Consider the following 26,946-nt stretch of genomic DNA (forward strand, 5'->3'; position numbering starts at 1 on the left):
TGTGGTAGTCCCAGTAGCACGAAGTATCTAAAATATGTCCCACTAAGAGCAATGTGGAAACCAAGTGCTTTCAGGTTAAGGTGTAGAAAAGGTCGATAACAATTTGTTGCATCCCAAAAGTTAATTTGTGAAACACAGGATTTTTTACAAACTATCAGGTGAGACTATTGACACGGTGTGTCACAAAAGTGCCCCGTAAAGGAAAATATTTTGAAATATCATGTGTAGTTAGCAGATGGACTAATTAGAGAGTAAATTATTTATGGTAGATGAACAAGCAATGTCAAAGCAAGGTTATCACAAGAGCTGAGTATGACTTGTAAAAAAATGAGGTGTATTTGCAGAATTTACGGTAAGCTGTGTTTCTTAAATTGAATCTAGTAATTAGCATGGTAAATACACATCTTTAATAATATATCTGAATTATAAAAGCAGAAGAAGTGTGGCTTTTTTTTTCAAAATTTTTTTTCCATTGCCAGTGGAGGCAACTTCAGCACTATGAGAGTATAGGAGTGCAAGAGATTTTGTTAGAGACTGGTGGTTTACTGCTTGACTGTTGACAGAGACTAAATATGCTGTCCTATTGCATGACTGAGTTTAGTAACCATTTAGTTCATTAGTGGCAAACCTAGGATGATCCTTAATAGAAAAAAAACACCAGGAAATGAGGAAAGACATGGTTGAGTTTGCTGAAGTTATAAAGGGGATATAGAATTGAATGAGTGGCAGAAAAAAAGAGAGGGGAAAAGTAAATAAAGAGAAATTACAGTTACTGTATAGAAGAAGAAACTGACAGTGATGGAAAATGCAAGAAAGGAAGAAAATGTAGCAAGTTTAGGAAGTAAACTGATGCAGAATTAGATGGGAAGAACAATCCTGAACAAAAAATTATTCTATTTTTTATTTGTTTAAAGTTTAGTGTAAAAAGAAAAAAAGTAAATTGTCTGAGCTGGGCAGCTGAATTTTAGGGTATAGGATGCTTGTATTGATGTTCATACTGAGCACCTTTTGAGGGTAACATGCATATTACAGTGGTTGTTGCTTTAATCCCAGATATCCTTAATGGCCACCCTGGGTATTGAACTAATATGCTCATGGTAACCTTGCTTGGAAATTACCATTCCATTCCAAATGTATTTGCCTTCACATTTGTCCCTATGAATTGCCATTTTACCTTCAAAACTGAAACTTGCTGCATTGGTTGCAGACATTTTTCAACAAAACCCTGGGGGATTCTTTTCTGGGAATTTCATAATATAATGGTGTCAGGGAGTTTAAAATAGAACAAGTCCAGATTTCTGTTTTGCTGACCTCTTTTCTTAATTGATTTTGGCCAAGGTGTCCTGGTTTTGGCTGGGATAGAGTTAATTTTCTTCACAGCAGCTGGTATGGGACAATGGTTTGGATTTGTACTGGAAACAGGGTCGACAACACACAGATGGTTTTGTTGTTGCTAAGCAGTGTTTACACAGAGCCAAGGCCTTTTCTGCTTTTCACACCACCCACCAGTGAGGGAGTTGGTGGTGCACAAAAAGCTAGGAGGGGACACAAGCCAGGACAGCTGACCCCAGCAGACCCAAAGGATATTCCATGCCGTCTGGCATGCTCAGTGTATTAAACCTGTGGGAAGAAGAAGGAAGGGAGGGATATTTGGAGTGATGGCATTTGTCTTCCCAAATTACCATTGTGCATGATTGAGCCCTGGTCTTTTGGAAATGGCTAAACACCTGTCTGTCCATGGATAGCGGTGAATAAATTTCTTGTTTTTCTTTGCTTGCATACCCAGCTTTTGCTTCTCCTATTAAACTATTTTTGTCTTGGTGCATGAGTTTTCCAGCTTTTACTTTTCCAGTGCTCTCCCCTATTCTGATAGGAGGGAAGTGATTTGAGGCATTGCATGGTGCTTAGTGCTGGCTAGGGTTAAATCATAACACGTGAAATGAACACTTATCCTGTCTGAAGTTGCTTTTCCCTGGGAGGCAGCATGCTCACCTGTGTGGTGCCCATCTTACAGTCTGTGCAATTCAGGTAAGTTCCTTGAAACTATAGCCAATACAAATGGCATAGTGTTTGCCAGTTTTGTTTAGGATATGTCTGACAGTTGCAGAAACAAGAAGCTACTTAGGACACATATCCTGGTGCTATTTCTTGTCAATTAGTGCACATGTTTTTTTTTATTCAAGAATTAAATGTACAACAGTAAAACCATAGCTATTTATGCAAAGTGGTTTTTTAGTGTTTGCATGGGTCTTTTTAAACTTTCATACAAAACTAACACAAAAACTCCAGAAAAAAACCCATCTATTTTTAATCTAATGACACCAATGTTTATACTGGAAAATAACAAAACAGTGCCAAAACTTTCAAGCATGTAAATAATGCTTCATATACTATAAAATGAGAAAGCAAACACTGCTGCCAATTTATATATGCAATGGAAATTGTTAAATGATATTGGGAACTAAGCATGTTAGATAACCTTATGTTTGTGCAGCCACAGCCTCCTGCCCGGCACTGTGGCAGGCTGGGCGATGGCAGATAGCTAAAGACATACCAGGATTGTTTGCAGAAATACCATAGACTTGCCTTTGTTACTATATTTGGTACTATTTGTCCCCCCCCCCCTTTTTTTTTTTATAAGTAATTTTATTTTTCTTATTTCTGGGATATGCCTCATTTAATCAGCATTTCTCTATTTGACCTTAAACTAAGTAAAAACTGGAATAGAGGGAAAGTAAGAAACCCTGTATAAAAGCACTCACGTTGAACTGTAGGCACTGACAAAATTCAGGCAGCTCAAATAGAGAGGACACTTTGTCCCTAATTTGTACCAGTGGGAAAATGGATGTGAAAGGATGTAAGTTGGGCACAGAGTACCAGTTGGGATTTGTGTTCCTTTACACATCGAAATGTTAACAATGAACTTAGTCTTTGAAGTTTTCATAAAAAACCCCAAAAACTCTTCAGGAAGTTAAGCATAAATCTGTGCTCTGTAAAAATTTTAATTTGATAACCACCCTTTATGTTGATTATTAAATGTAACTTAATTTACTTGTCAATTTTATTTATTTTGGGTTGTAAGCATGGTCTTTTTAGAAAGCTGGCTAAAGAACATGTAAATATGATGCATACTGAGCATCTTTAAATTTATAAATCAAAACTACAATAAAAAAAGGCAATTGCTCTGGTTGCACTGTAGTAAAGCATTTCTAATATATAAATACTGGAAAAAAAAATCCCTTGTGCATTAACTCCTGTTTCTGGATTAAATAATTTGCCAAACCTATAGTATCTTTTTTTTTATCATGACAATAGGTCAAAGATAGTTTTTACAGCTATAAGTAAAAGATCATCACATAAAAAACTGTTTTAAGTTATTTCTTTGATTCTAACTAAACCCTAATTTTCTCCTTTAATATTCCTCAATTTGCTCAGTGGTTTTCATCTCTCTTAACTTTCTTATCCAGGTATAAAATCCCAAAACAGGGATGTGTTGTTAAAATGTTCACTTGATCTTCTAAATGACAGCGCAATAGTAAGACACAAACCAAGAGTACTTAATGTTATCAGTATAACACCTTGCTTTTTAAGTAGTGATAGCTTATTATAGGACACAACATTCCAGCTGTTTTATTTTTTTAGATAAAATAATACCTTAATTTATTTGTATTCCACCAGAATGAATACATTCATTGCAAATTGCATGCACATAAAAGCGAATCCATTTGTAAACTACATAATATCTTAACAATAAATAGTATTTGATCTAATACATGATGGTAGTGCATTTCTTGTTAAAACTGCAAGCTTTTACCAAAATGAAACCAAACTCTCATTCTTTTTATAAATATTTTAAATCATTTTTAAGTACATTTCATACCAAGTATATAAAAATAGTATTTTTAGATAAATTAAGAGGTTTCATTTACATGACAAATAACGTGCAGCAACTAACCACTTTCTAGCAGCTCTATTTGGTTGATTGTCTAGATGACATGCAGCGAATATTGTCCCTTTGCCTTCACAGAACTGACAAAAAGACCAGCAGGACCCACGATCACCTGAAGCAAACAATGCCATAGATATTGTTTGGGAACAACAGTCAGACACTCAAGGAAAACCTTTGCTTCGATGAACAAAAGCCACCCATGACAGTTCTTTGTCCTAGACTTCCAGCTGCTCTGACCCTCAGGGTCTTTGGACTATCACAATAGTCTGTCAAACAGACAAGTAAGTTATATCTGTATTCAAAATGTTTTTCAACATGCTTCTAGAATCTAGAAATTTATTGTTTTTCCTATAGTGTGAACCAACATTATCTTCTCTTACTTTCTATAAATCTGAATTTTCCTGCTTGTAATCTCCATGATTGCCAAAAAAGAGATCAAATAAAGCAGTCATGCAGTACTCTCTAAATTTAAAACTGGCTGCTGTGGAACATGCTTTGAGTACCACTTCACTGTTTCTCATACGTCTATGGCTTGGTAATCTTTATCTTTAACATCCTTTGTGCTTGTCACAATGTCTATCGGGAAATCTGGGGTCTGTGCAGAAGTTACTCCGGCTGTTCCTTCCAGGTCCCACGCTCCTGGCAGGTTCTCAAGGCTTAGTGAACTGATTGCTCCTTGGCTATAGCTACCTTCTTCAGATCTGCTGGGCAGCACAAGGTGTAACGATGTCTCTGATGAAGAGTATACTGAAGGAGAAAGAGTCGCTGAAATAGACTGAAGAGGAGTCAGGGTAGTGTCTGAATGGGGAGAGGTGCATCTTAAAAACTGCAGATTGTCTTTTTGAATTACCTGGTACTGGGAGGGGGAATTTTGAAGGCCCATTGTATAATAAAATTCACCATCCATAGAATTTTGCAGGTTGGGTTCAGTCCTTTGGGGACTGCTGCCTACAGAGGACAGATCTGTATTCCAAATGTCACATAACGTGTTTCCACGGCAAAGTTGTGCTTTGGTGCAGGTGAAGCTCCCAGCTTGCATGTGGGAACAAGACTGATGTGTAGTCCAAGCCATTTGAGACTGCAGACTATCCAGTGTGGGACTTCGAGATATGCTGTGCACAGCACAGAATCCTGGAGGCTTCTGGGATGTGAGCAGGTTCTCCAGAAGGTGCATCACATTCTTCATATCCTTACGTAATTGGGAGACTTCTTGGGTTAAAGTTGTCACCTGTTGTGGCAGGGCAAAAGTATTTATTTATGCACTACGCCTGAAATACATACATACATACATACCTTTTTTCCTTCTAGGAATGTCAACTTTCATCTGTGGCACAGTGCCTTTAAATTAAAAAAATATACTAATATATGTGTGGGAAACTGTCCATCAATCTACCTTACTAAAGCTGCATGTCACAATTCCTGCGGCATACTGAAATAATTAAAGAAACTCAATAAAATTATATGATGGATAAACTGTAGGCTTAATAATACACCTGATTTTAAATGGTTCTCTGTATATAAAGCATGGTCTTAGGGTCAGAATTGAGATGATTTCTATTGGCAGTGTGACACCAATAGCTTCTTGATCAATCATTAAATATTTTAAAGCATAAAACTTTTTTATTAACCAATTTTATACTGATGAATTATATAAAAATTAGGTCTTGTGAAATCTTGTTCAGAAATACATGTGAAGTATACTGCTGTCTTCATAGCAAAATAAAAGAAACCCAGATTCTAAGTTGTTGGATACAAGTAGTTGTTATATGAAAATCTAGTGGACTAGTGCTAAAACCAAGAAAAGAATAGGTAACAGTGAGAAAATAATCCATGGATTACTCTGGTGTGTGGGCAAAAGGAAGAACCTGACAGCATCCAGTTAGTTACATGAAATAAATGAAGTCTTTCATCTCCTCAAAACTTGCTGCTTTGAGTGGGGATCAGATTAACAAGTACTGAATTTGTAAAGTAAACTGATATATGAACATTAGTGGGGACACTTGTTAGGAATTTATAAGGGTACTTTGGGCAACAAAATGTCTAACTCAAAAAAGAAAGTAACTCACTCGTAATTTCAAATGTATTTATCTTTACTTTTTATTTCTTAAGGAAAAGTTTTTAGGAAGTTAAGATCAGTTAATTATTTTTAATAAAGGGAAACTAAGAATTTCTATCAAGAGATAGAAATGAACTTTATCTCCATGGTAGCCAATCATTCTATTTTAGGCCAAAACACTGTCATTACCACTAAAACAGAGTTTCTTATACTGATGCTAGGAAAAATACTCTCTTGAGAAACAGACATGACTGCTTGTGTATCTTCAAGCCACATATCAAAAAGAAAAAAGGCTTAGTTAGGGGGCCTTTCTTTGATCTCAGGTAAAGATACCACCTATTTGGTGCCCCAAACAGAGTAATTTTCATGTAATCAAAAACAGAAATACAGTTTTCATTTTTCTGATGGGATAATACTGAAGAAATCTGCTGGAAAGACATTTCAGCCTGAGTTTGACTTTGTTACTACAGGCACAATAATTATAAAGAAATTCTGAGAAGACATGGGAAGCTCCAACGCAGCCTTATTGATCTCTCTGAGGTAGGAGTTCAAACCCATCATATTGTTTAATAGTTTAGTAATGATCACACTAGCTCTGGAGGGAAAACCCTTAAAGGCAGGAGCCTCTTGACTGGCAGATGACAGGATCCCTCAGCATCTCTGCACTTCTTTCTTTCTGCCTTGTTACCTAACTGAGTCATACTGCGTAGAAAACAAAACAGGAGATCCCCTTCTGCTAGTTGAGCTTAAGGTTTGACTGCCTGGTTGCTCATTTGAACTACAGTTAATGTGAAGGATTAAAATATGTTGTGAAAGCGATTTATGAATAGGCTTGCTGTGGGGTCAGAGCAGCTAGAGAAGGTTTCTGGTATTGTCAGATTCTAAGGTGGCACACTGAGATTTCTGGACAACTCATCTACACAAGAGCTTCTGTGTTCTGTTGGAAACTAGGAAATGGCATTGCAAAACCTCCAAAACCTTCCCTTATTTGGGAGGAAGTGGGAAGACAGACAATCAAACCTATATAGGTTCAGTGGTCATCAGTTCTTTTCAGGATTGTCACTACTCCTACTGGATAAAGCAATTGTTTTCTGTGTCTAATTTCCCAACTTCCATCAAATTTTCATGGCTTTCTGCAGTTGTGGAGATAGAAAGATTGACACTACCTTATGAGTATGTACCTTACCCAAACTGTGAATCATGTGTGAAAACTTTAAAATATTTTGTTTGGTTTGATCCATGTTTCTGTTTTCAATGTCTGATCACTTATGGACTTTGTAAAATCTTCATCATCCTTTAACATGTTTCTTTTGCCAATTGATTGAGACAATACAGTGAAAATCCATCCCAGCATCAGTACTTGTGGCAGTCTTGAATTTCTGTTCATTACAACTTGCTCTAGTCCCCAGACACTATTTTTGACATATCAGCTCTTTGGGTGTTGTATTCTCATAAGCTTGCTCTCACATAGACAGAGGAACTGACCTGATAAACCCACCTTTGATGTATGCTTTAACAGTGTCCAGAGTAGTTATACCAAAATTAATCACAAATTCACTACCACCACTTATTAAAATCTACTTGGACCAATACTGCTCACCACATATATAAAGAAAATATATAGTTTTCAAGATTTTACAATCTATTAATCTTAGAAGATTAAAGCTCCAGCATCAGTGCCACATTAATGATGCTCTATCTCCATATTATTACACTTGTTTAGTGAAAAAAGATAGCATTACTCTTACTTCTAATGCTATACTGCTTATCCTACTATTTTTACATCCTTCTGAGATCCTTGAATGGATGCAAATAAACATGTGTAACAGGGGTAAAAAATTTTATCACTAATATTAAAAATTTCATACTGCTGCAGAAAGTGCAAAGGGACAGAGATTAAAAGCAGAAGGAATTTTAAGTCTATGAACAGAAGCTGAAAGCAGTACAGTTTCCTCCTGAGGAAAAGGGATAATTCCTCACATGCTGGCAAGGCTGCATTCTTTTCAGGAGCTCACTGATTATTTGCTAGGCAAAACAGCTAGTGGTACAAATGGTTCCTGCTGTGCCAGGCAGACAGCTTCAAAATGGTCTGTAAGACCCCAAATATGCTTGAAATGCTGCCTTAACACTTTCTAGGACTTAAAAAAAGATACTGCAATATTTCCAGAAATAGAAACTGCGATTTATACAGATTTAATTTGAAGTAGCAAGAAGTGCTTGTCAGACTGGTCAAAAGCAATGTGCTGGTACCTTTTTAGTAGACTAGGCTATCAGGAAAGAATACCTTCAAAACAGAGTTTAAAAAAAAAAGTAGAATTTTTTAACATATGGTCTTTATTAATAGCATTTTCTGATGCTCTGATCAATATAATTTTTAGTAGCTGTATTTTGCATTTTCAAATTACTTTGACAGTTTCAGTAGAAATAGTATTTTTCTTTATTACCAGTATTAAATTGTTTGAGTACTTTGTTCCATATAGTTAAATAGGAATGGAGTGATGAAAAGCTCTATATAATGTAAGATGATGATGGTGATTATTGTTTTATTTCAATGGCGTTGTTGAAACAGGTTTCTTTGTTTTTCCATGATATATTACAATGTTTAATTTTTTTTTTTTTTAATGTTAAATATTCAACTAGAATGCCTATCTCTCATCACTGTTCCAGGATAAATCTGGAATAAGACTTGTTTTTTCTGATTAAAAGTCGATTCTGACTAATACATTGGTATATTTTTCTCTCTGTGGTTTACTCCCTTTGTAATTCAAACTTCACCTAGACATCTTCCTACCATGACTCTTTATGAAAACCTAAAGGAATTAAGAATAATATTTCCTTCTTGAGAAATGGAAGTTGCATTTTGGCAATGCAGAGAAGCTGCCTGGCTTGTACTGCTTGGCCTTTTATTGCTTCTTCTATTCTGATTTTTCATGTAGTCAAGGAGGCTTTCAGCTAGCATGAGCTGTTTTTCAAGGCTCAGATTGACTAGCTGCTGATACTCTGTTTCTTGCTAAGTGCATTGTTGAATGAATGAAATTGGGGTGAGCTGAGACAGAGTCTTCACTGATCAGCTACCAGCAATGCTGTGGCCATTGGTATTACAGTGACAGACGTTTCTGATTTAATGGCACTTTAGTAATAAAGCTAGATGCAGAAGGAAAAAAAAAAAAATCCAGCACAGCTAATCTGAGTCCAGATTAAATATATAGGATTTGTGCAATGATACGAGGGTTCAGTTTCAGTGAAATAAATCCAGAAATCTGGAAGGTTGTGAAATTGGTTTTACAGTATAGGAGTAGAAAATTTGCTGGTTTGTCTGATGACTCATTAGCCAGCTCTTTGGTAGTTCCAATGTGACCAGTTTGCCTGGGTAAATTAGGAAGCCAAGATTCTAGCTAATAATCAGGTAAAGACAAATCAGAAAACTATAAGGGACAAGATTATTTACATGTATTCAAGTCAACATGGCTCCCATGAAATTCAGTCTAGAGAAAGGGGTCCCAAACTGCTGTTCTAAATATAACCTGTGGCTCTTCATTGGGAGTAAGTCTGGGGTGGGGGGTTTGGGGCAGCAGCAGAGGCACAATGATTAGAGGTATGGAGCACCTCTCCTATGAGGAAAGGTTAAGAGAATTGGGATTGTTCAGCCTGGATAAGAGAAGGCTTTGGGGTAATCTAATTGCAGCCTTTCAGCCTTACAGCCTTTCCTGAAGGGAGACTACAAGAAAGATGGACTATTTTTACAAGAGCATGTAGCAACAGGACAAGGAGAATGGCCTCAAACTGAAAGAGAGGTTTAGATTAGATATTAGGAAGAAATTCACTGTGAGAGTGGTGAGGAAATGTGACAGTTTGGCCAGAGAACTCTTGGGTGTCTCATCACTGGAACTGTTCAAGGCCAGGTTGGATGGGGCTTTGAGCAACCTGGTCTAATGAAAAGTGTTCCTGCCCATGGCAGGGGGGTTGGAACCAGATAATCTTTAAGTACAATTTCAGTGCAAGCCACTCTGTGATTCTGTGATTGTTGGATGTGGATTCTGTCTTCAGGCTGGCATAGAATCAGGACAGTGTCAGCATGATGGTGGCAATAAGAAAACCAGGCTTGGAAATTACTGCTTCAAGGAGTTCAGAAAGTATCAGGGACAAACTCTGACTCACTGACTGAGAACAAATGGAGGATTGTGGAATTCCCAGTTGGCTAGAAGAGAAGCTGCTAGTATGTACTCATGAAAGAAAGCCTGAGATGATATATATATAAAATTGGGAAAAAATATTAAACAAACAATTTCTATAAGCATCTAAATGAATAGTTAAAAGAGAGCAGGCAACATCCATTTCTTAAGAATAAACCATGGCAAAACAACATAATTCTTTTCTTTAACTGAAAAGCTGTTTCAATATATAGGAAGAAACTCTAGATGCAATATATATCTTGTTAAAAGTCTTCTCAGATGTTACTGTCCACCTGATATTCTTCAGAACAACTAAGAAAATATGAAGGACATGTAATCACCATGAGTTGAATCCATACACGATTGGAATGGCTTATGATCAATAGTTTGCTGCCACCCATGGACATTCTAAGCTATATTTTTTAACATCCCGGCCTGATCTGTTTTTATTTAATGTTTATTTTTAATGTCTAAATGGAATTTATGTTCACTTTTAAATATCAGTAATATGAAATTCAACAAAGCTAAATGGTAAACATTACATCTGAAAGGAAAATATCAGAGGCATGAATATAATATTCTGCCTATGCAGAGTATTATAGAAAAATGTTTGTGGAGTTTTGCTGAATGACACTTTTCAGGCATTAATCATACTCCCAGGATATATAAACAGCATTTTTTCTTTTATTGTACACAGGAAGGGAGTTCTCAGGAAATTACTTAGGCTATTTGAAATACATTGCAGTTTGAGATTGTGTACTTTGTCAGTGATTCCAAAGATCTAACCAGAGACAGTCCAGAAGAAAATGCTACCAATGAAGAGTTTTAGAAAACGTAATGGGCAAAGACAGAAGGAATTTGGTTTGCTGAGATCTTCTGGAGTAGTATGTTTTCAGAATAAATTCCTTTTAGAAGGACAATGCCAATCAACTTCTTTTTAGTATCTTCTAGACATAAAAGAAAAAGCAGTGAACTTGAATACCAATAGAGATTTACATTTAGATGCTGGGAAAAAAGATCTTTTCACTACAGGAACATTTTGAAATATCTCTTTTAGAGAGTTAACTGGATAATTGTTGCCATCTATGTTGGTAGAAATATTTTTTATTCAAATCTTAAGTCAGCTTTTGGTGTCCAGTTTATTTGTGTACTGCATGACTGCCTCTGGGTTCATTCCTTTGTCTCAGGTGCCTTTCTACCAAGGAAAAGTGCAAGAGACACACCACAGCGTATAGAAGTTATGTCACATATGTGCAGTGTGTTCTACTTGAAAACAAATTAACTTAAGCTTTAGAGCATCATCTTATTTTTTATCTTCATCTGCCAATAGCTATTGAGCTAAGATTAAAAGAAAGAAAAAATTATCTGGAAAGACTACAGTCATCAAAGTACAAGAGCAGAGAGAGACAAAAAAACAAGGTGGGAGTTCTTTGGAAACATGAATGTCAGTGTTAAAAGAAAATATATTTTTAAAATCTTAGTGTGTTTACTTGACATGTATGGTTTAGAAAGCTTTTTGTTCTTAATACAGATGATACTACATTCTATATGTTGGCTTTGATGTGAAACTTATATGGCTAAACTACAAAACAGATTAGTTGTACTAGTTTTTATCACACATAAATGTAATTCACTTTTTGACATAATTTTCTTGACTGAAAGCTGTTTTCCAAAGCAAATTACTGGGATAGCCTTGCTGCAAAGTAATTTTTCTCAAGTGAAAATAAAGTAATGAACTTGTTAAAAAGAACATGTATTTAATTACTCTAAGTCAATTGAGTTCATGATATGAGCTCTAAAGCTGCAAATTGAACTTTAACAGTATATCCCCTATGTAAAACTGAAGGCCTGATTAACTTTACCAAATTTTCTTGTCTGGCACTGATTATCATTTGCATACATTTTTAATATTAAGGAATGCTTTTTTTCCTGTACTGAGAGGAAAATGAGATTGATTTTTGGCAGCTGGTTGTGAAATAAATTTTAAAATAATACATTTATATAATATCTTTAAGTGATATGGAAAATAAACATATTTATTTAGGATTGGTCCTTTTGTTAGATGAAAGTGAAGTATTCCTGTGAATGCATTTTCTCTGTTCTAAATAAGTCCCAGATGCCTAGATGCCTAGAGTATTTTAAGCACTTGCATTTCAAAAACCTAACGTTAAAAATAGTTGAATTTCTACTAAGTGCTCCAATGTGGAGCTAAATAGAAGGCAATTATCTACTAGAAAACCTGACCCTATCCATATTTCCTCAAATTTGTTTGTTTTTGTGTTGAATGGGAGAAATGTGAGTACTGTGTTCATTATATTGTTTTAGTACTGTAATTGTGGGTTCTACTGATGTAGTAAAGTATGAAATCAGCCCCCAGATTCTGAAGCTGAAGGAGTCTGAACTGAAGCTGGGTTGCATATGGAAGAAACAGGGGACATGACATAGCAGTCTGCGTGCACTGCATGAGATGCCCTTTATATCTGGCCATGAAATCACGTACCCATGTTTTTGAACGGAGAATGTATTCATGTAACCAAGGGATAAAAAAAATATGACTAATTTTTCGCTATTTTCTTCTTATTAACTTCTTTATGTTTTCAATAATTCAGATTTGGGTTTTGCAAATTGAATCAAAGCAAAAGTACTTCCATGCTGTTTTCATACACTTGCATTCAAACATTAGTGAGCTAAAAGCCTAGTAAGATACGGGCAATGGGACAGTGATAGGCACGTGCTTTAATCTAGGCTTTTTGGCCATTTGTATACCTCAGGAAATCTGCTTAGTGCTTCCCTATTTTTACTTTGTGGCCTCCTCAGTAGTTATCTATGATTGCATCCCGTATATGGTGCCTCTGAGAAAATGCTGAATGATTAGATACACCCATTTGATCAGCCTTTGCAGACAAATGCGTTGGAAAGACCTGGTCAAGGATACAGACCTCTGCAAAGGAAGGATACATAATTGTAAGGCAGAAGACTATTCCTGAATTCTTGCTCTGCCTAGTCTGCAGCAGGTCTTTGAATCAAGCTTTCCCCAGATCTGCAAATGTACAATGCTGCTAGGTATTCAGTAACCTAATCTTGCAACTGTTGTTAAATAATTATGTTTTTACCAGAACAAGAACCTGAAACTGAACTCTCACCTGCCACAGATTGAAAGTACTGAACTATAATGAATGTCATGCCTGTTTTATTCAGTGATTATTTACACTAAGTGGAAGGGGCAAATAGGGCAGGGGAGAAAGTAGTCCTATTCCACTCCTTGCGCTACAGAACTGGAGGGAAATTCCAGTATCACCCTGGATCTCATTCAGGCTCAAAATGAGAAGTGGTGAGGAAATGAAGAAGCTGGATAACTGGCTGAGCAGCCAAACCATGGAGCTATACAACAGGAATCTGGGGTGTGTTCAAGTTTGTCTCACATAGACTGTGCTGATTTTGGAGATTATTCTCCTTAGAGGAAGTCTGTGTATCTATTACTTCTAAAGCTAATATGTAACAAATCCGAGAAGTGAAATCAATGCACTGACATCTGTTACTCCCTTTCTTAGGTAAATGAACTTTATTTTGGATTATGCAGTGAGTGTCATACACCTAAAATACTGCCAAGAGCTCAGCTGGATTTCTAAACTAGGTATAGCTATTTTTGTAGGTTTTTCTCTGGGGTAACTTTTTACTTTGCTTTGCTAACAACAGACTGTATTGAATGTCTGAATGGAAAGATGTGTGTCTTTGTTCCCCCAATGAACAGCTGAAATGTTTTTAAGCTAACTAGTGAACTGTTGTAATACAATTGCCTTTCATGAAAGCAGTTATTTTTGCATTCCTTGATTGACTTCTGTTTTCCACTGAAAAATGTATTAATGACAGTGTTTGCTGCTGTTGGCTACTTGTGACCTGTTTTCTCATATTTTCCAGGAGGAGACTACATGCCTTTAAAAGACAACTTTGTTTCTAACTCTGCTGGTATTTTAACTACTGCTAGTAGTCTACTGTAACGTCAGTCACAATTTTCCATTACTGTCCATCATCAAATGATGGAATGACAAAAGCACTGGGTCTAAGGGTGTTTGATTCTTAATGTAACAACAAAAACCCCCAAGTAAAACTAGAGTGTATCAGCAAGGCTACTCAGAGGCTCACAGGGGTAACCATCAAGTTAACACTGCCAGTTCATAAACTCCAGATGGGGCATGTTTGAGTATATGCAGAACATGCAATTAAGCAGCTTTATAGTCATGTAGTTTTTCCAGAGTAAATTTTGATCCATGGGAGGACTTGGAGGATACTCATCTGTCTCTGGGATTTGAGCCCAGAATGTTATCTATGAAATCTAAGTCTACATCAGTAGAATTGCTCCTCTTTTCTTTTTTTTTTTTAATGTCTCACATTTGTCCATACTGTATGCCCGTGCATTGTCATATCAAATTAAGAATTATCCCATATATAAGTCTTTCAATGTTTAAGACTCTTGTTTGGTCAGAATGATGTTTTCTTTGCCAGGGGATTTCTTAGAGAGAAGATAAAATATGAGCTTGGAAAGTGGGGAATACTTCCAGGTACTGCAAGGCACCACCAACAATATTAATCTTCACCATGTCTACACTAGTATAGATGTATGGAATGTAATGTACTCTGAACAGCATAGAATAAAATAATCTTAGAGATTCTGCAAGGTTGAATAAAAATGTTCCCTCAGGTTCCTAGACTAAATCTGGTGTGTTTTCTAGACAGGGGGAGGAGGGTTTATAATAATTCATGTAGCCTCACGTAGCTCTATAATTTCTATATTTCTATGAAGTTCTGTAATCAGAGAAAGGTATCTGTCTCTGCTGTGGACAGTAAGTACAACTATTTTCAGAATTTTTTCAACATTATTATATTATTTGTATCTTCTGGTTGCATTATTATTAATGCCATTTTATCACTGATGAGGTTAGATGTAAATCAATTCAGGTGTTGCCAAAAGATGTCTAAACCTACCAAAACTTTGTATGACTTTTAGTTTTATTACTATCACCCCGTGTTGGCATGTGCCTCAGTCAGTTTTGCAGTGTGAAAAATTCTGTCTCGCACCAAGCTAGCAAGACTCCAGAAGTTTGCGGTACTCTTTTTAAATCTCTGAAGGTTCTCTTCCTCTTACTTACAGGATTCCTAATACTTACTGAAGGGACAGAGACTATAAATGAACTCACTTCTGCCCCACTTCTGTGGAAAGAAGAGAATGACCAGCTGGTGATGACTTCATTTTGTCTGACAACCTAATGATTGGTTTGCTTAATCAAGAATTATTTGTTCATGTCTTTATCCCAGGAGAGACTGCACAAGTCTTGGGAGGTAAGTACCTCTTATTCCAAGTCTCATAGGTAGCATCAGTTATAAAAAATGGACAGATTCACTCCTCCTCAATTTTAAAATAAAAGAGTGAACCATATTCATAGTGAAAAGTTTATCTCTGGATTTGGATTCTGTATCCTTGTGTGGCAAATTTAGTGTTTAACTGCATGTGGTGCAATTTCCTGCTTTATGTCAATGTGAGCAAAAAAGTTGCATAGTATTTTGTTCAGATAGTTTTAACAGGGGAAAATTAAGATTGTATATGGAGGGAAAGGACCTTGATCAAGTGGAGTTCTTTATTTCTTTTGATTAGCATACTGCCCTGCTCTGAGATCTATTTATCTATCTCTTTTCCCTAGAAAAGCAACGAAAAGCCTGAAACTGTTTCAGTTGAAAGATTTGGATAATCCACAAGATGCCTGTCTTGGCGCACCTGTCACCATGATGTATTTTCCAATTGCCTCTTGCAGATAGCCACGTGATACATCTTCCTATTTTAAAAATATCTGTCCTCAAAAGGAATGAATCAGTATGACTTGTCTGTTTCAAAAGCATTACATAGAAATTTCTATCATAATGGTGTTGTCAATGAACATCTTGAAGGTTTTTTTGGGTTCTTTAACCAAACCTTCTGAAAACCTGCAGTCAGTGGGATATGAGACTTTAGTCTGAACTCTACAGTTTGACATACAAATGAGGTGATGCATTCATAGTGACTAACTAATCATGCATGCGCTCTTAGCTTAGGATATTTAAGTTATCTAACCAAGTTAAATTGACTAAGTTTGAAAGAGGTTTAGAAGCCCAATACTGCCTGAGTGGGAAATAAAGAATAACTAGATTATGTGTGCACCATATAGAATGAAAAATAAAGATAAAACTCGACATTTCTGGTAACCAAAGAGCTCAGGAAGGAAGTAAAACTGTGTGGTGGACTTATTTAAATGTTTCCTCATGTGGAATCATAAGAAATTGCCTCTATTCTCTTCACATTGAAAGAAAGAGTTTGCTGGGGACAGATTTTATTCTTGCAGCGTCTGATGCTTTCATCTTGTTAGCCAAAGTACTGCAATGGCTGGATATATGAAACAGTTTAGCCACAGAACATCTCTTTAGTTTTGGATTAATAGTTGATTATCGCTTTGAAGTTATTAGAAGGGAGGAATAAAAAGCACCACTGAACAATATTGGCCCTCATTCCTCAAGTCATATTGCTTGAGCAGGAAGGGATAAATTTTCATTTCGTTCTAAGTATACACAGGTAAAGTGATTTGAAACGTGAATTTGAACACAACTGGATTTGCATTTCTTTCAAGGAAATTCTCCAAAAGCACAGCACGCATCAAGACAAGAAAAGTTGGAAGAAGGAGCTTGGAGAAATAACGAGAGGAAAGAGAAAAATAGAAGCACCCCCAGAAGAGAATAAATGCTAGGAAAATTGCACGCACTAACCATGCTAACCTCACTTTGTTTTTACTTCTAGCATGTGCCATGAACTTTTATATAGGTTTCATGTAGAAAATTAATCTCAGAATGAGTAAAGAGCCTCAAACTGCCCTACATGTAGGAACCTCATCCAGTTTCCTAAGTTTGTTTATTAGAATTTATTATATTCCCAAGTTTTCTGAGTTTTCTCCAGCATTCCTTGAATCATTGTTAATACCCTTTGACCCCCACAAAAGCTTGTTACCTCGTTATTAAGCCTGCTGATCTGCTGTTTGGTCTCTTCTGCTTTGATAACGAGCACAGCACCACCAATTTCAGCCTCTGAAAATAATTCAAATACAGGCAAATGAGATAAGTATAACCATTTGGAAATGGCAATACTATTCTACACTTAACAAATGCATTGAATTTAAACCTAGTTTGCACTTGGCTAGAAGGAAAATAAAATCATGTGTTAATGTTCAGTGTATAATCTGTAAGAGAAGTGCAGTGAATGAAGTCCATACCGCTCTCTTCATTCCTCCACTTCTGTAAGTATCTTTAAAAAAGTTGAGAACCAAGTTTACATATGGCTATTAATGAATTGTTAGTTTTGGGATTTTTTTCTTGTTTATTTAAGGTTTGTATTTTTTTCTGAATTTGGTATTAGAATGTTTTTTAATGTTGAATTTTGTCCTTGTGTTTAGTGCCTTCCATGCCCAAAGGTTTGGGAGCATGAGGCTCCTGGCAGATTGTGCAATACTGCTGGTAAAGTACAATGCATGAAAACACAGTATTCTCCACAAACTGTTTTATCATGACTGTTTGTTGGCAGGAAAACAACAAATGGCCTCTGGGAACTCGTTGTACTTTTCTATAGTAGCAATTGTGGCACTGAAATGGTACTGAGAGTACAAACATGCGATTAATCCATTTATGACACTTCTGAGGATCAAAGAAACAAAGGGGAACAAAAAGCAGTTATGAAAACTGTTTCCTCTAAAGAGTGATTTTCCCAGGCAAAACTCACCTCCAGTTGTAGGAGATAACCTGGATTCCTGCCTGAGCTGATCAGAGCTGAAGTCAAAGGTTTGGCTTTCCTCATTATGGTTACCGTCCTCAATCCCATCGACAATTCTGTTGAGAAAAATCAGGGTAGTGGAGCAGTTTCATAAACAGTTTCATAAACATCATGTTCATAATTACGCTGTAAAAATTGCTCCTAAAGGGCACATTTTTAAACAATGGTAAATTTTGCACAACATTACGTTTAGAGAAAAGTAAAAACTATTATATTGGTATAACTACTTGTGAGTCACTAAAGATTAAACTTAGTGTTAATGGAAGGAATGTGAGGTCAAAAATAATTAACTGAAGTTTCAAAATTTTCATGACTTTTGCAGCGTATTCTGAGTCTTATCTAAACCTATATGAAATATAGCTTGCTTTTCATAGCTAAAGTAATCTGTTGCCACTTTTTCCTCTGCACAGGCTAAACAGCTCCTGCTAAGCTAAAGTCTGCCTGCACATAACAACCAGGCTCTTATATTAGCCTTACTTAGCCAGAGCCTAAGCTGGACCTTAATATATTTATGAAAACATCTCTGTAAAATTCAGTCAAAAGTGTCATTTCCATGCAAATAGTTATTATAAATTTGTTTAAATTTAACTAGCTCAGGCAGGGCAATCTTGTTTGTAAATTGAATATAGGAAGATGTGCAGACCAGCCTACAGTGTCCTAGTTACATTAATATCAATATTGGATCTGACTACCAGAAGAAGTATTTTTGTCAGTTATTTCTACCCATGCATAGCAGTTATCTCCAATTTCCAGCGTTAAGAAATCCAAAGGAAAAAAGATACAGTACTTTGTACAATAATCAATTCTGCATGCAAAGAATAGAAAACAGGTATCAGATGGAAGAATAAATACACAGGATTAAAAATACATAATTATGAATATTTTTTGTTCTCAGTTATAATAAACTGTGCTATAAAGAGAATTGTTTTAAAGTCAATGAAAGAGACTCAGACAACTGCCAGTTGACAGATATAAAGCATGAATTTCTTCTTTTATCCAGGCACAAGCTTCATATTTTGTATTACAGGAGGCAGATGAGTTAAATACTAATCCAGAAGGGCTAAAGTAGGCAGTTCTTGGCCTCTCAGTTATTGGTGATAACTTTGGGATGATGGAAATTAGATTTTTCATCTAATGAGGATATTTTCCAGAAAACCTCTTGACTGGAACTGTCTGGAGAAAGGAAGAACAGATAACACAGAGATATCTGTGATGTATTTGGCTTGAAAGACCCATGTAACTTAGACCTCTGTGCACATACCATGTGTTTTTGTCTTTTTTGACTCTTCATGTGGCTTTTGGGCTCTGTTTCATGTCTGAGTGTTCACGATGCCTGTTGGATATTACTAGACTTCACTCTAATCTTAACCAGCCTCTGGCAGAAGATGAGACTCAAATGAGGTGCTTCAGCTGCTCTGGCCGATACTGCTATCTGCAGCTGGAAAACTGAATGATTACTTTGTTTGAAATTTGCTATAAAACCTATTTAATGTCATCTGGCTTCACTGCTTCAAAAAGCAAATTTTAAACACCAATATCCCTTTTATAGAAGTTTCTAATTATATGAAATGATAACATTTTAACTGCCTTTAAAGCACACGGGAGAAAGCTTGCTAAGACATGACTTGGAATTCATAGATGCTATGTTCTTTTAAGTGTTTAAAGATTCAGGCTAAAAAGAAATTATATTAGCAAAAATAGCTAATTGTGGAGTGCCAAAAGACAGGCTTATATGTGGGAAATATGTAATGGGCAACATCCTTACTCATATACCAGGAACTGTCTGTGGAGCAACATAATCTAATAAAATTAAAATGTGAGGTGACAAAAGACTTTGTTGTCTCATCCCTTTCTGAATCAGCTATTGTATAGCCCTAAATTTTCTCCTGGAGACAGACAACTCACTCCTAGAAGCCAAAAGGTCATAAAAGATTAACATGTGAAGTCTTCTATCCAGTTGCTCAGGGCTAGAGTGCACTCCTCCTTGTGGATCTGAGGAGGTTCAAATACATAAATGCATCCTCCTAGGACTGCTTTTATTATAATAGATATTTTCTTCATTTTGGTGCTCTTTCACTTCATAGACAGTACTCAAAATGGATTGGGAAGACTAGGACTGTATTCTAGAAGTCACAATGCTAGCTTCTGTTCCTTGTGACAAAAACTCTTAAACATTTTACTCAGTCTCTGGGCTTTATTGCCCTCACTGTGGTGCCCAGTGAAAGAACCTGTAGCAGCCACAAAGCTCTGTGAAGAGTTCTGGTTGGCTTACTCTAGGAAAAATCACAGTAGAACAAAGAAGAAGACAAAGTATATTCTCTTGAGAAAATGTGGTTATACAGTTCAGAACTGAACTGACTGGACTTTCAACCAGAGTTTTGTCTTTCCCTTGTCTTTGCCTTTCCTTGCTTTCCAACAGCAGATGAAAGTGAAAATTTTAATTAAGGTTTTATTCTATTCTTAATACTTAGAAACATTTAAAGCTCTTTATTTTAAAGTGGTATTAGCTTGTCAGTTTAAATATTCTAATAATATAGACTTGTTCAAGGAAATAATATGAAACTGTTTTAGCTGGAAAACAAAGTCTTAAAAACGTGTATGTTTTGGGCCTATTTTCCAGCCTATTGATAGAATTATTCTGCAGTTATAAAATTATGAATGGAAACAGGAAACAATAACATATATACCAATAATTTTTTTACATTTGCTCTGCAGCCTTGGGTGCCAATATCTGGCTGCATAAATTCAGAGAAATAATGAGCAAGATTACATTTCAGCAGAAAATATGAAAGGTTGCTTTTCCTTGAATTACCACTTTTTATGTGAATGATAATGACCTTTGCTCATAGCTGACTGAACCAAATTCATATGAGAGCTATGAAACAAATGAGAAAATATCCACCATGCATTTCAATTTTGCTTGTGTAGAAGCTGATTTTCCACACATTATCTCCTCCTGTACTGACTCTCTATTTAGAGTCTACAGAGTAAGTCCTATGAGGAGTGGCTGGGGGAGCTGGAGTGGTTTAGTCAGAAGAAAGGGAGGCTCAGGGAGACCTTATCACTTTCTGCAACTACCTGAGAGGAGGCTGTAACAGGATGGGTGTTGGCATTTTCTCCTTGGCAACCAGTGAAGGATGAGAGGAAATGGCCTCAAGTTGCACCAGGGGAGGTTCAGATTGGTAATCAGGAAGAATTTCTTCACAGAAAGGGTTGTCAAGCATTTGAATGGGCTAATCCAGAAGGTGCTGGAGTCACCATCACCGGAAGTGTTCAGGAAACAACTAGACATGGCACTTAGTGCTGTGGTTTAGTTGGCATGATGGTGTTTGGTCAAAGGTTGGACTCCATCTTGGAGATCTTTTCCAACCTTAATAATTCTGTGATTTCTATGATTCTATGACAAAACTGAAGTCATTTTGATCCTGCTCCTATGTGAAATGTACTTGTACTGATCAAATATATGTTAAGGGGGAGAGATTTCTATATAGTCTTCCATGTCCTTTTTATGATTGCATCCTTAGGGACAGGTACTTTGACAGAATTAAACAAATATGGTCCAGCTGTGCCTATTTAATGTTTGCAATGGGAAGCTGCTGAAACTTTCATTCCGCCTCTAATGAACAAAGGAAGTTCTTGAACATGTAAACCATTTCAAATTATAGAAACCAAAACTAGAACTGGAAGACAAACTGCTGCACTTCCTCATATGTGAAAAAGTACTTGTGATTTTTCTAAAGAACTGATCTTAAAACTAGGATTACATTGCAGTAATTTATAAACAAGTTACATAAATCACCTTATAAGTAGAATACAAGTAAAAAATTAAACTATTTTAAATTGTACACTAATAATACCACAATAAATTGTTATATAACTCTTCTTTATGTCAACAGACACAGCAAAATACATTTGCTAAACTCCATATTTACTCTCCACGTAACTTACATTATAAGATTTCCTGTCTCTAATGAAAAAAATATTTTCTAAAATTGCTAGGCAATAGTTTTCCTTTAAATTCCTCTACTCCTGTAATTTTTGTATTTGCACAACTATGCTGTAATTTCATCTATTTGCTTTCTAAATTGTATCTCTGATAGAATGTTTCACAGTGCTATTGTGGGAATGCATGTTATAGACAAAATAAACATAACACCAGACTATTCAAATAGCCATTTTTGCAGCTGCTCAATTTTTTCACTGCCCTTTTTATTGGTAAAAATAATTTATTCTGCAGTGAAGTTTTAAAGTTATAACATTCTGCATAGCGTTAATGGTTCCTACAATAACATGGATGAACAGAAGTATAAACTATTAAAGAAAAATAAGTATTTTTATAGTGTCACAATCATGATATTTTTAATAGGAGTTACATGATAGAAAAGAAGAAAATAAGTTCACAACTATTACCTTGGGCTCAGATCCGGTGGGCCACTGGTGGTCAGAGCCGAAAGGTGCAATTTAAGGTTTTTCTCTCTCCTTCTAGAGTAGTAATGGAGCTCCGTTTCATGTTTAGCTCTTGAGGGGTTTGAACTACAAGCACGGATGGGGGAATGAAAGGGAACGGTTCCTGAGGCCAACTGCTTCAAATTTCTCCCTAGGTAGCTTTTATTGCTTGCAGTTTTCTTCTGCTGAGAGCTATTTGTGCTTCTTGTATCAATTGGTGAAAGGGTACTGCTTTCCTCTTCTCCCTCTTCCTCATCTTCATCTTCCACAATTGAAGGGAGTCTTTTCTTTATATTTCCATTTCCCTTGAGCTCTGTCTGAAATAATAAATAATATGTAGTAGCATAAAATTCAGAGTCTGATGTTGCCAAAAACACGATTTCTTCTAGTGTTCATCCTGGAACAAACCCAGATCTAGCACAGCTTTCATTTCTCATTAGATATAGCTCTTCTGGAACTCATCCATAGCTTCCCTCCTCAACTATGGCTATATGTGCATACACAAGAAAATACAAACAAATTAAAAAAGGTCACTAGTGACATAGCCAGCAAACTTGATGCAATATGTTTTGTTACCAAGAAGGAATACACAACTAGCTCTTACCAGCCATTTGGCATATGCACACTTGAGAAGAATAATCTTGTTTTACTAAGGTATTGTTTCTTTTGAATGTTATGCTACCAGACTCTTGGTGGTAAACAGATAAAAAGTGAGCCTGGTAATTCAAATAATATCACTTTTTTATAATGTATAAATAGCATTTACACCAGTTCAGCTTGAGCCTGGATGTTCACTGTGTCCTTCTAAATTGTTGTAACTGAAGCCACTGCTGGGATAGTAGACAGACTTTTCAGTTTATACAAAGTCCCACTGATGCACCACTGGTGTGACAGTGTCAGCTTCAGAACAGTCATCAAAAAGTGAAGCTGCATGTGGTTGTGGAAAAAAATGCAATTTTAATGCTTGATGCTGGAACCAAGGAAATTTAGTGGCAACATAGACCGGGGTTCTGTACTTTAACTACTAATTAAAGCACAGTGTAAGAGATCAATGTATAGTTTGTTATTTTTTCAGGATAACAAAATACAGTGGATATGAAGGCTGAGATATGCCAACATGGGCCTCATGTCAGGATCAGAGCATAACTCAGAAATAATTCCATTTATTCCCATGGTAAAACTCACTGTATCTATTGGTAGGAGGTGAATGGACTAAGGCACACTCAGGTTTCAGGTCAAAACTAACTTCACACATCTCAGCAAAGAGTGCAGCCAAATGCAACTTCATGGTTTCAAAAGGGTTATTGTTGTTTGTTTGTGTTTTTTTACAGGCTACTCCTCTTAATCAAGCTTGATTAAGGTACTGTTAGCTTTAGATGGAAATCCTCAGACGACCCTGCATAGTCAGATTTCCCACATTTGGGTCAAGTCAGATTGGCTGGGTGGAAAGATTGGGGAATTTATCCAAATATTCTAAGCCCGTATTAGCATCTGTCTAAATGTTTCTCAGCATAGTTTTAAGTTTGCTGTGTGTTACAGCACACATCCTGAGTGCATGCTCTTATCTTGGTATACTTTGCCAGATTTAGTGAACTAGGTACTTTCCATCTAAGATATATGAAAAGTAAGAATTTAAAGGAGTGAAAAGATAAAAGCCTTGTTGTCAATTATATTAGCCATCCAAAGGCTGTCATGATGATCAAATGTTACAGGTCCTGGCACTGATACAACCTATACTCTACAGAGAATGATTGTTACCCACATTCAAAAATTTGGCTTAGGTACCCATGTAGTTAAAATGCAGTTGCTATAGCAGGACATCCAAATCCAGCACCTGAGAAAAAAGATCATAAACTGTTATTCGTAAAATGGACAGTGGCAGGACTATCTGCAGGATGAAATTTAAATTCTCATTTTGAAACCATGGAAGTCTGTTGGAGCTTTTCAAGCTTTTGTTCTGGCCATAGCTGCGTGTACGTTTCAAAGTCAAGCTTGGCATAGTTAAAATGTGACCAACATACCTGGGACAGTGTAGGCTTGTTTGATAATTTTGATATTACCTGAAAAACAAAACAAAACAAAACGAAAGGTAGCAAATATGTGCATCAGCACAGTATTGGCTTCCAACAACACACAAACATCTAAACCAAAACCTTTGTGTAGATACAAGAAAGGACTCTCATGATAAAACAGCTGTATTAAATTAAATGTGACATAGCACTGAACTAATGGTAATTCTTGCAATCAGATGCTGTGAGAAAAAAAAATTGCTTTGACTAAAAAGGTAGTAATGAAAAAAATAAGATTTTACTTTAATAAAAAGCTAGGTCAAGACTCCAAATCTATGAATGAATGTAGATGTGTGAAAGCATGCTTGGTAAGTTTCAGTGCTGGTTTGATGGAATCCCAGGCAGGAATAAGTGCTCTACTTTGCCCCTGCCTAGCTTTAGCTCCTGTGCCAGCCTAGTCTGTACATAAAGATGATCTAACTATCTATAGCATCTCTGAGGAATTTTCAAAAGCAGTGATGGGACTGAAGCAAGTAGGAGCAAGGTAGTTCTGGGGGAGATAGGTATCTGACCTATTCAAGGCCATAACATTTTCTTTTCTTGGATTAAACAGTAAGTAAAACAAAAGAAAAGGAACATGAAAAATTATGCAAGTTTAATGTAGAACTATTTCCAATAAAATCCACTGGAACTGCTGTATAATATCTGTTATGAAAATTCTGTTATTTGAATATCCATATCTTGACCATGGGCAAGTCTCTGACAGCCTATATGATTTATTTATAGGAATATTTTAGTCTGCCAGGTAGAATTTTGAAAAATGATTTTCAGCTTTTTTAACCCCCCATATCAAGATAAAAAGATAAAAAAAACATAAATTCATAACATCAGTTTATTTTTCTCCAAACTTAGGTAGAAGAAGTTAAGCCTTTCTGGAAGCCATTGGAACTTCTGAGTTTGTTTGACAAAAGTCTTCAGGACTTCTAAATATTTGAATTTTAGGCACAGATTTGAAAATAATAATTTTCTGTGTTTTTTTTTAATTTTTTTTTTTTTCTTCTTCACAAGTCTTTCAGGTTAACCTGAAAACTGTTTTGTAGTGAGGTACTAGTAGTGGTACAATATATAAATATGGAATATTTAAGTTTTCATAAGCAGAAATTCTAATCCACAACAGCCAAGGCGGTAGCAGGTGTATCAAGTAAACGTAGCAATAACACTCAAATAACAGCCAAACAAAGCAACTGCAATAATTAGGCCATGTAAATAAAATAATTGCTGTGTTCTTGCTGGGTTAGATAAAGTATTAGATGATATTAGCAGAGGATAAGATGTCAGATACTGAAATCTCTCAGCTTGCACTGTAATCTATGCCAACTGAAGAATCAGTATCTCCTTCAAGATTCAGGAGGACAGAAAACTGGAAATGCACTAAAATAATAAAGTCAGAATTAAAAAGTACTAATGGCCTGCTTTGCACATATGTTTAAAATATTAGTCTAAAATAGTGCCCAGAATTTTGAGGCACCAGTTTGCTTGGCTTCTAGGCACAGGTGCAGTATGAATGTTAAATAGCAGCCTTAATTAAAACTCCAGGCGAATCCCAAACATTAGCGGCTTCATGAAAATAATCTCAGAAAGTATGAATTTGCCTGCTGAAGGCTTTAGAAGTGACTTGTTGTTTGTAGTTTGTAATGTGGGTGAAGATATCTCCTCACTTTTTGTTTCGATGGGGTCTTTTTCCTCCTGAGTACATGTGTTAGTCCCTATTGTATGTCTTCAAAACAGAGAGAAAGAAATTGTTTTAAGGGTTTTTAAGACCCATGATCAGTTGGTAGCCCTGTGCTCTGGCTGCTGAACTTCTCTCCTGCTCCTCAGCACTGCAGCCACAGCCTCCCATCGATTCTCCTCTGCTCTGTGCTACCCTGTCTGTTTGCTGCAGCAGGGAGAAACTGGCTGCAGAGGAAACAGGGTTAGTGGCAGCACTTTGTTACCTTGTGACCTTACCAAGAAAAAGGTAAAGGAATTTTTGAAGGCAAGTTGCTCTGTGCAGGGAGGGGAAGGCTAGCAGAAAAGAAGGATAGGTATGAATGGGGAGCATGTGACGTGAGAAACTACTCATCAGACTTTCTGCTTCCATTTCCCCCTTAAGACAGTGGGGACACTTTCAGTCTGGATAAATTCATCTTTTTAGATAGACTCTAGACGTATGAACTCTCTTTTCCATAGCACAGAATCCACAGTAAAGAGTGTTATAACTGCTTCTGTATTAAGGCACTGCAACCATATTTATTGCTTGTAACTTTGAGTACCCTATCTTTCATACATAAAAGAGGAGTCTGGGCTTTATGGCTTAGTAGTTGAAAGTTGGTAAAAGAAACTAATACGTCACCAGAGAGAATTCTCAAAAATATGGCTTCTAAACCTTCTCCAGCAACTCCATCCTCTCCCTCCAGTCTCAAAGAGAAAAG

The 26,946-nt window shown here is 36.3% G+C and overlaps 1 protein-coding gene across 1 annotated transcript in view; it reads right to left on the reverse strand.

Moving 5' to 3' along the window:
- Window positions 1-4,124: 4,124 nt before the first annotated feature.
- The window catches only part of LOC114070357 (potassium voltage-gated channel subfamily H member 8-like), a gene marked incomplete at its 5' end in the record, with an annotated part of 76,881 nt that continues 54,059 nt past the window's right edge, over window positions 4,125-26,946 (reverse strand). The window contains 5 exons of the mRNA XM_027907716.1: window positions 4,125-5,177; window positions 17,205-17,281; window positions 17,970-18,076; window positions 22,431-22,783; window positions 24,488-24,526. Coding sequence (XP_027763517.1) covers window positions 4,467-5,177; window positions 17,205-17,281; window positions 17,970-18,076; window positions 22,431-22,783; window positions 24,488-24,526 — 1,287 coding nt within the window. The remainder of the gene's footprint in view (window positions 5,178-17,204; window positions 17,282-17,969; window positions 18,077-22,430; window positions 22,784-24,487; window positions 24,527-26,946) is intronic.

Source organism: Empidonax traillii, unplaced genomic scaffold (genome assembly GCF_003031625.1).
Source record: "Empidonax traillii isolate 1590-97213 ecotype Southwest subspecies unplaced genomic scaffold, ASM303162v1 scaffold1530:size152889, whole genome shotgun sequence".
Lineage (NCBI taxonomy): Eukaryota > Metazoa > Chordata > Aves > Passeriformes > Tyrannidae > Empidonax > Empidonax traillii.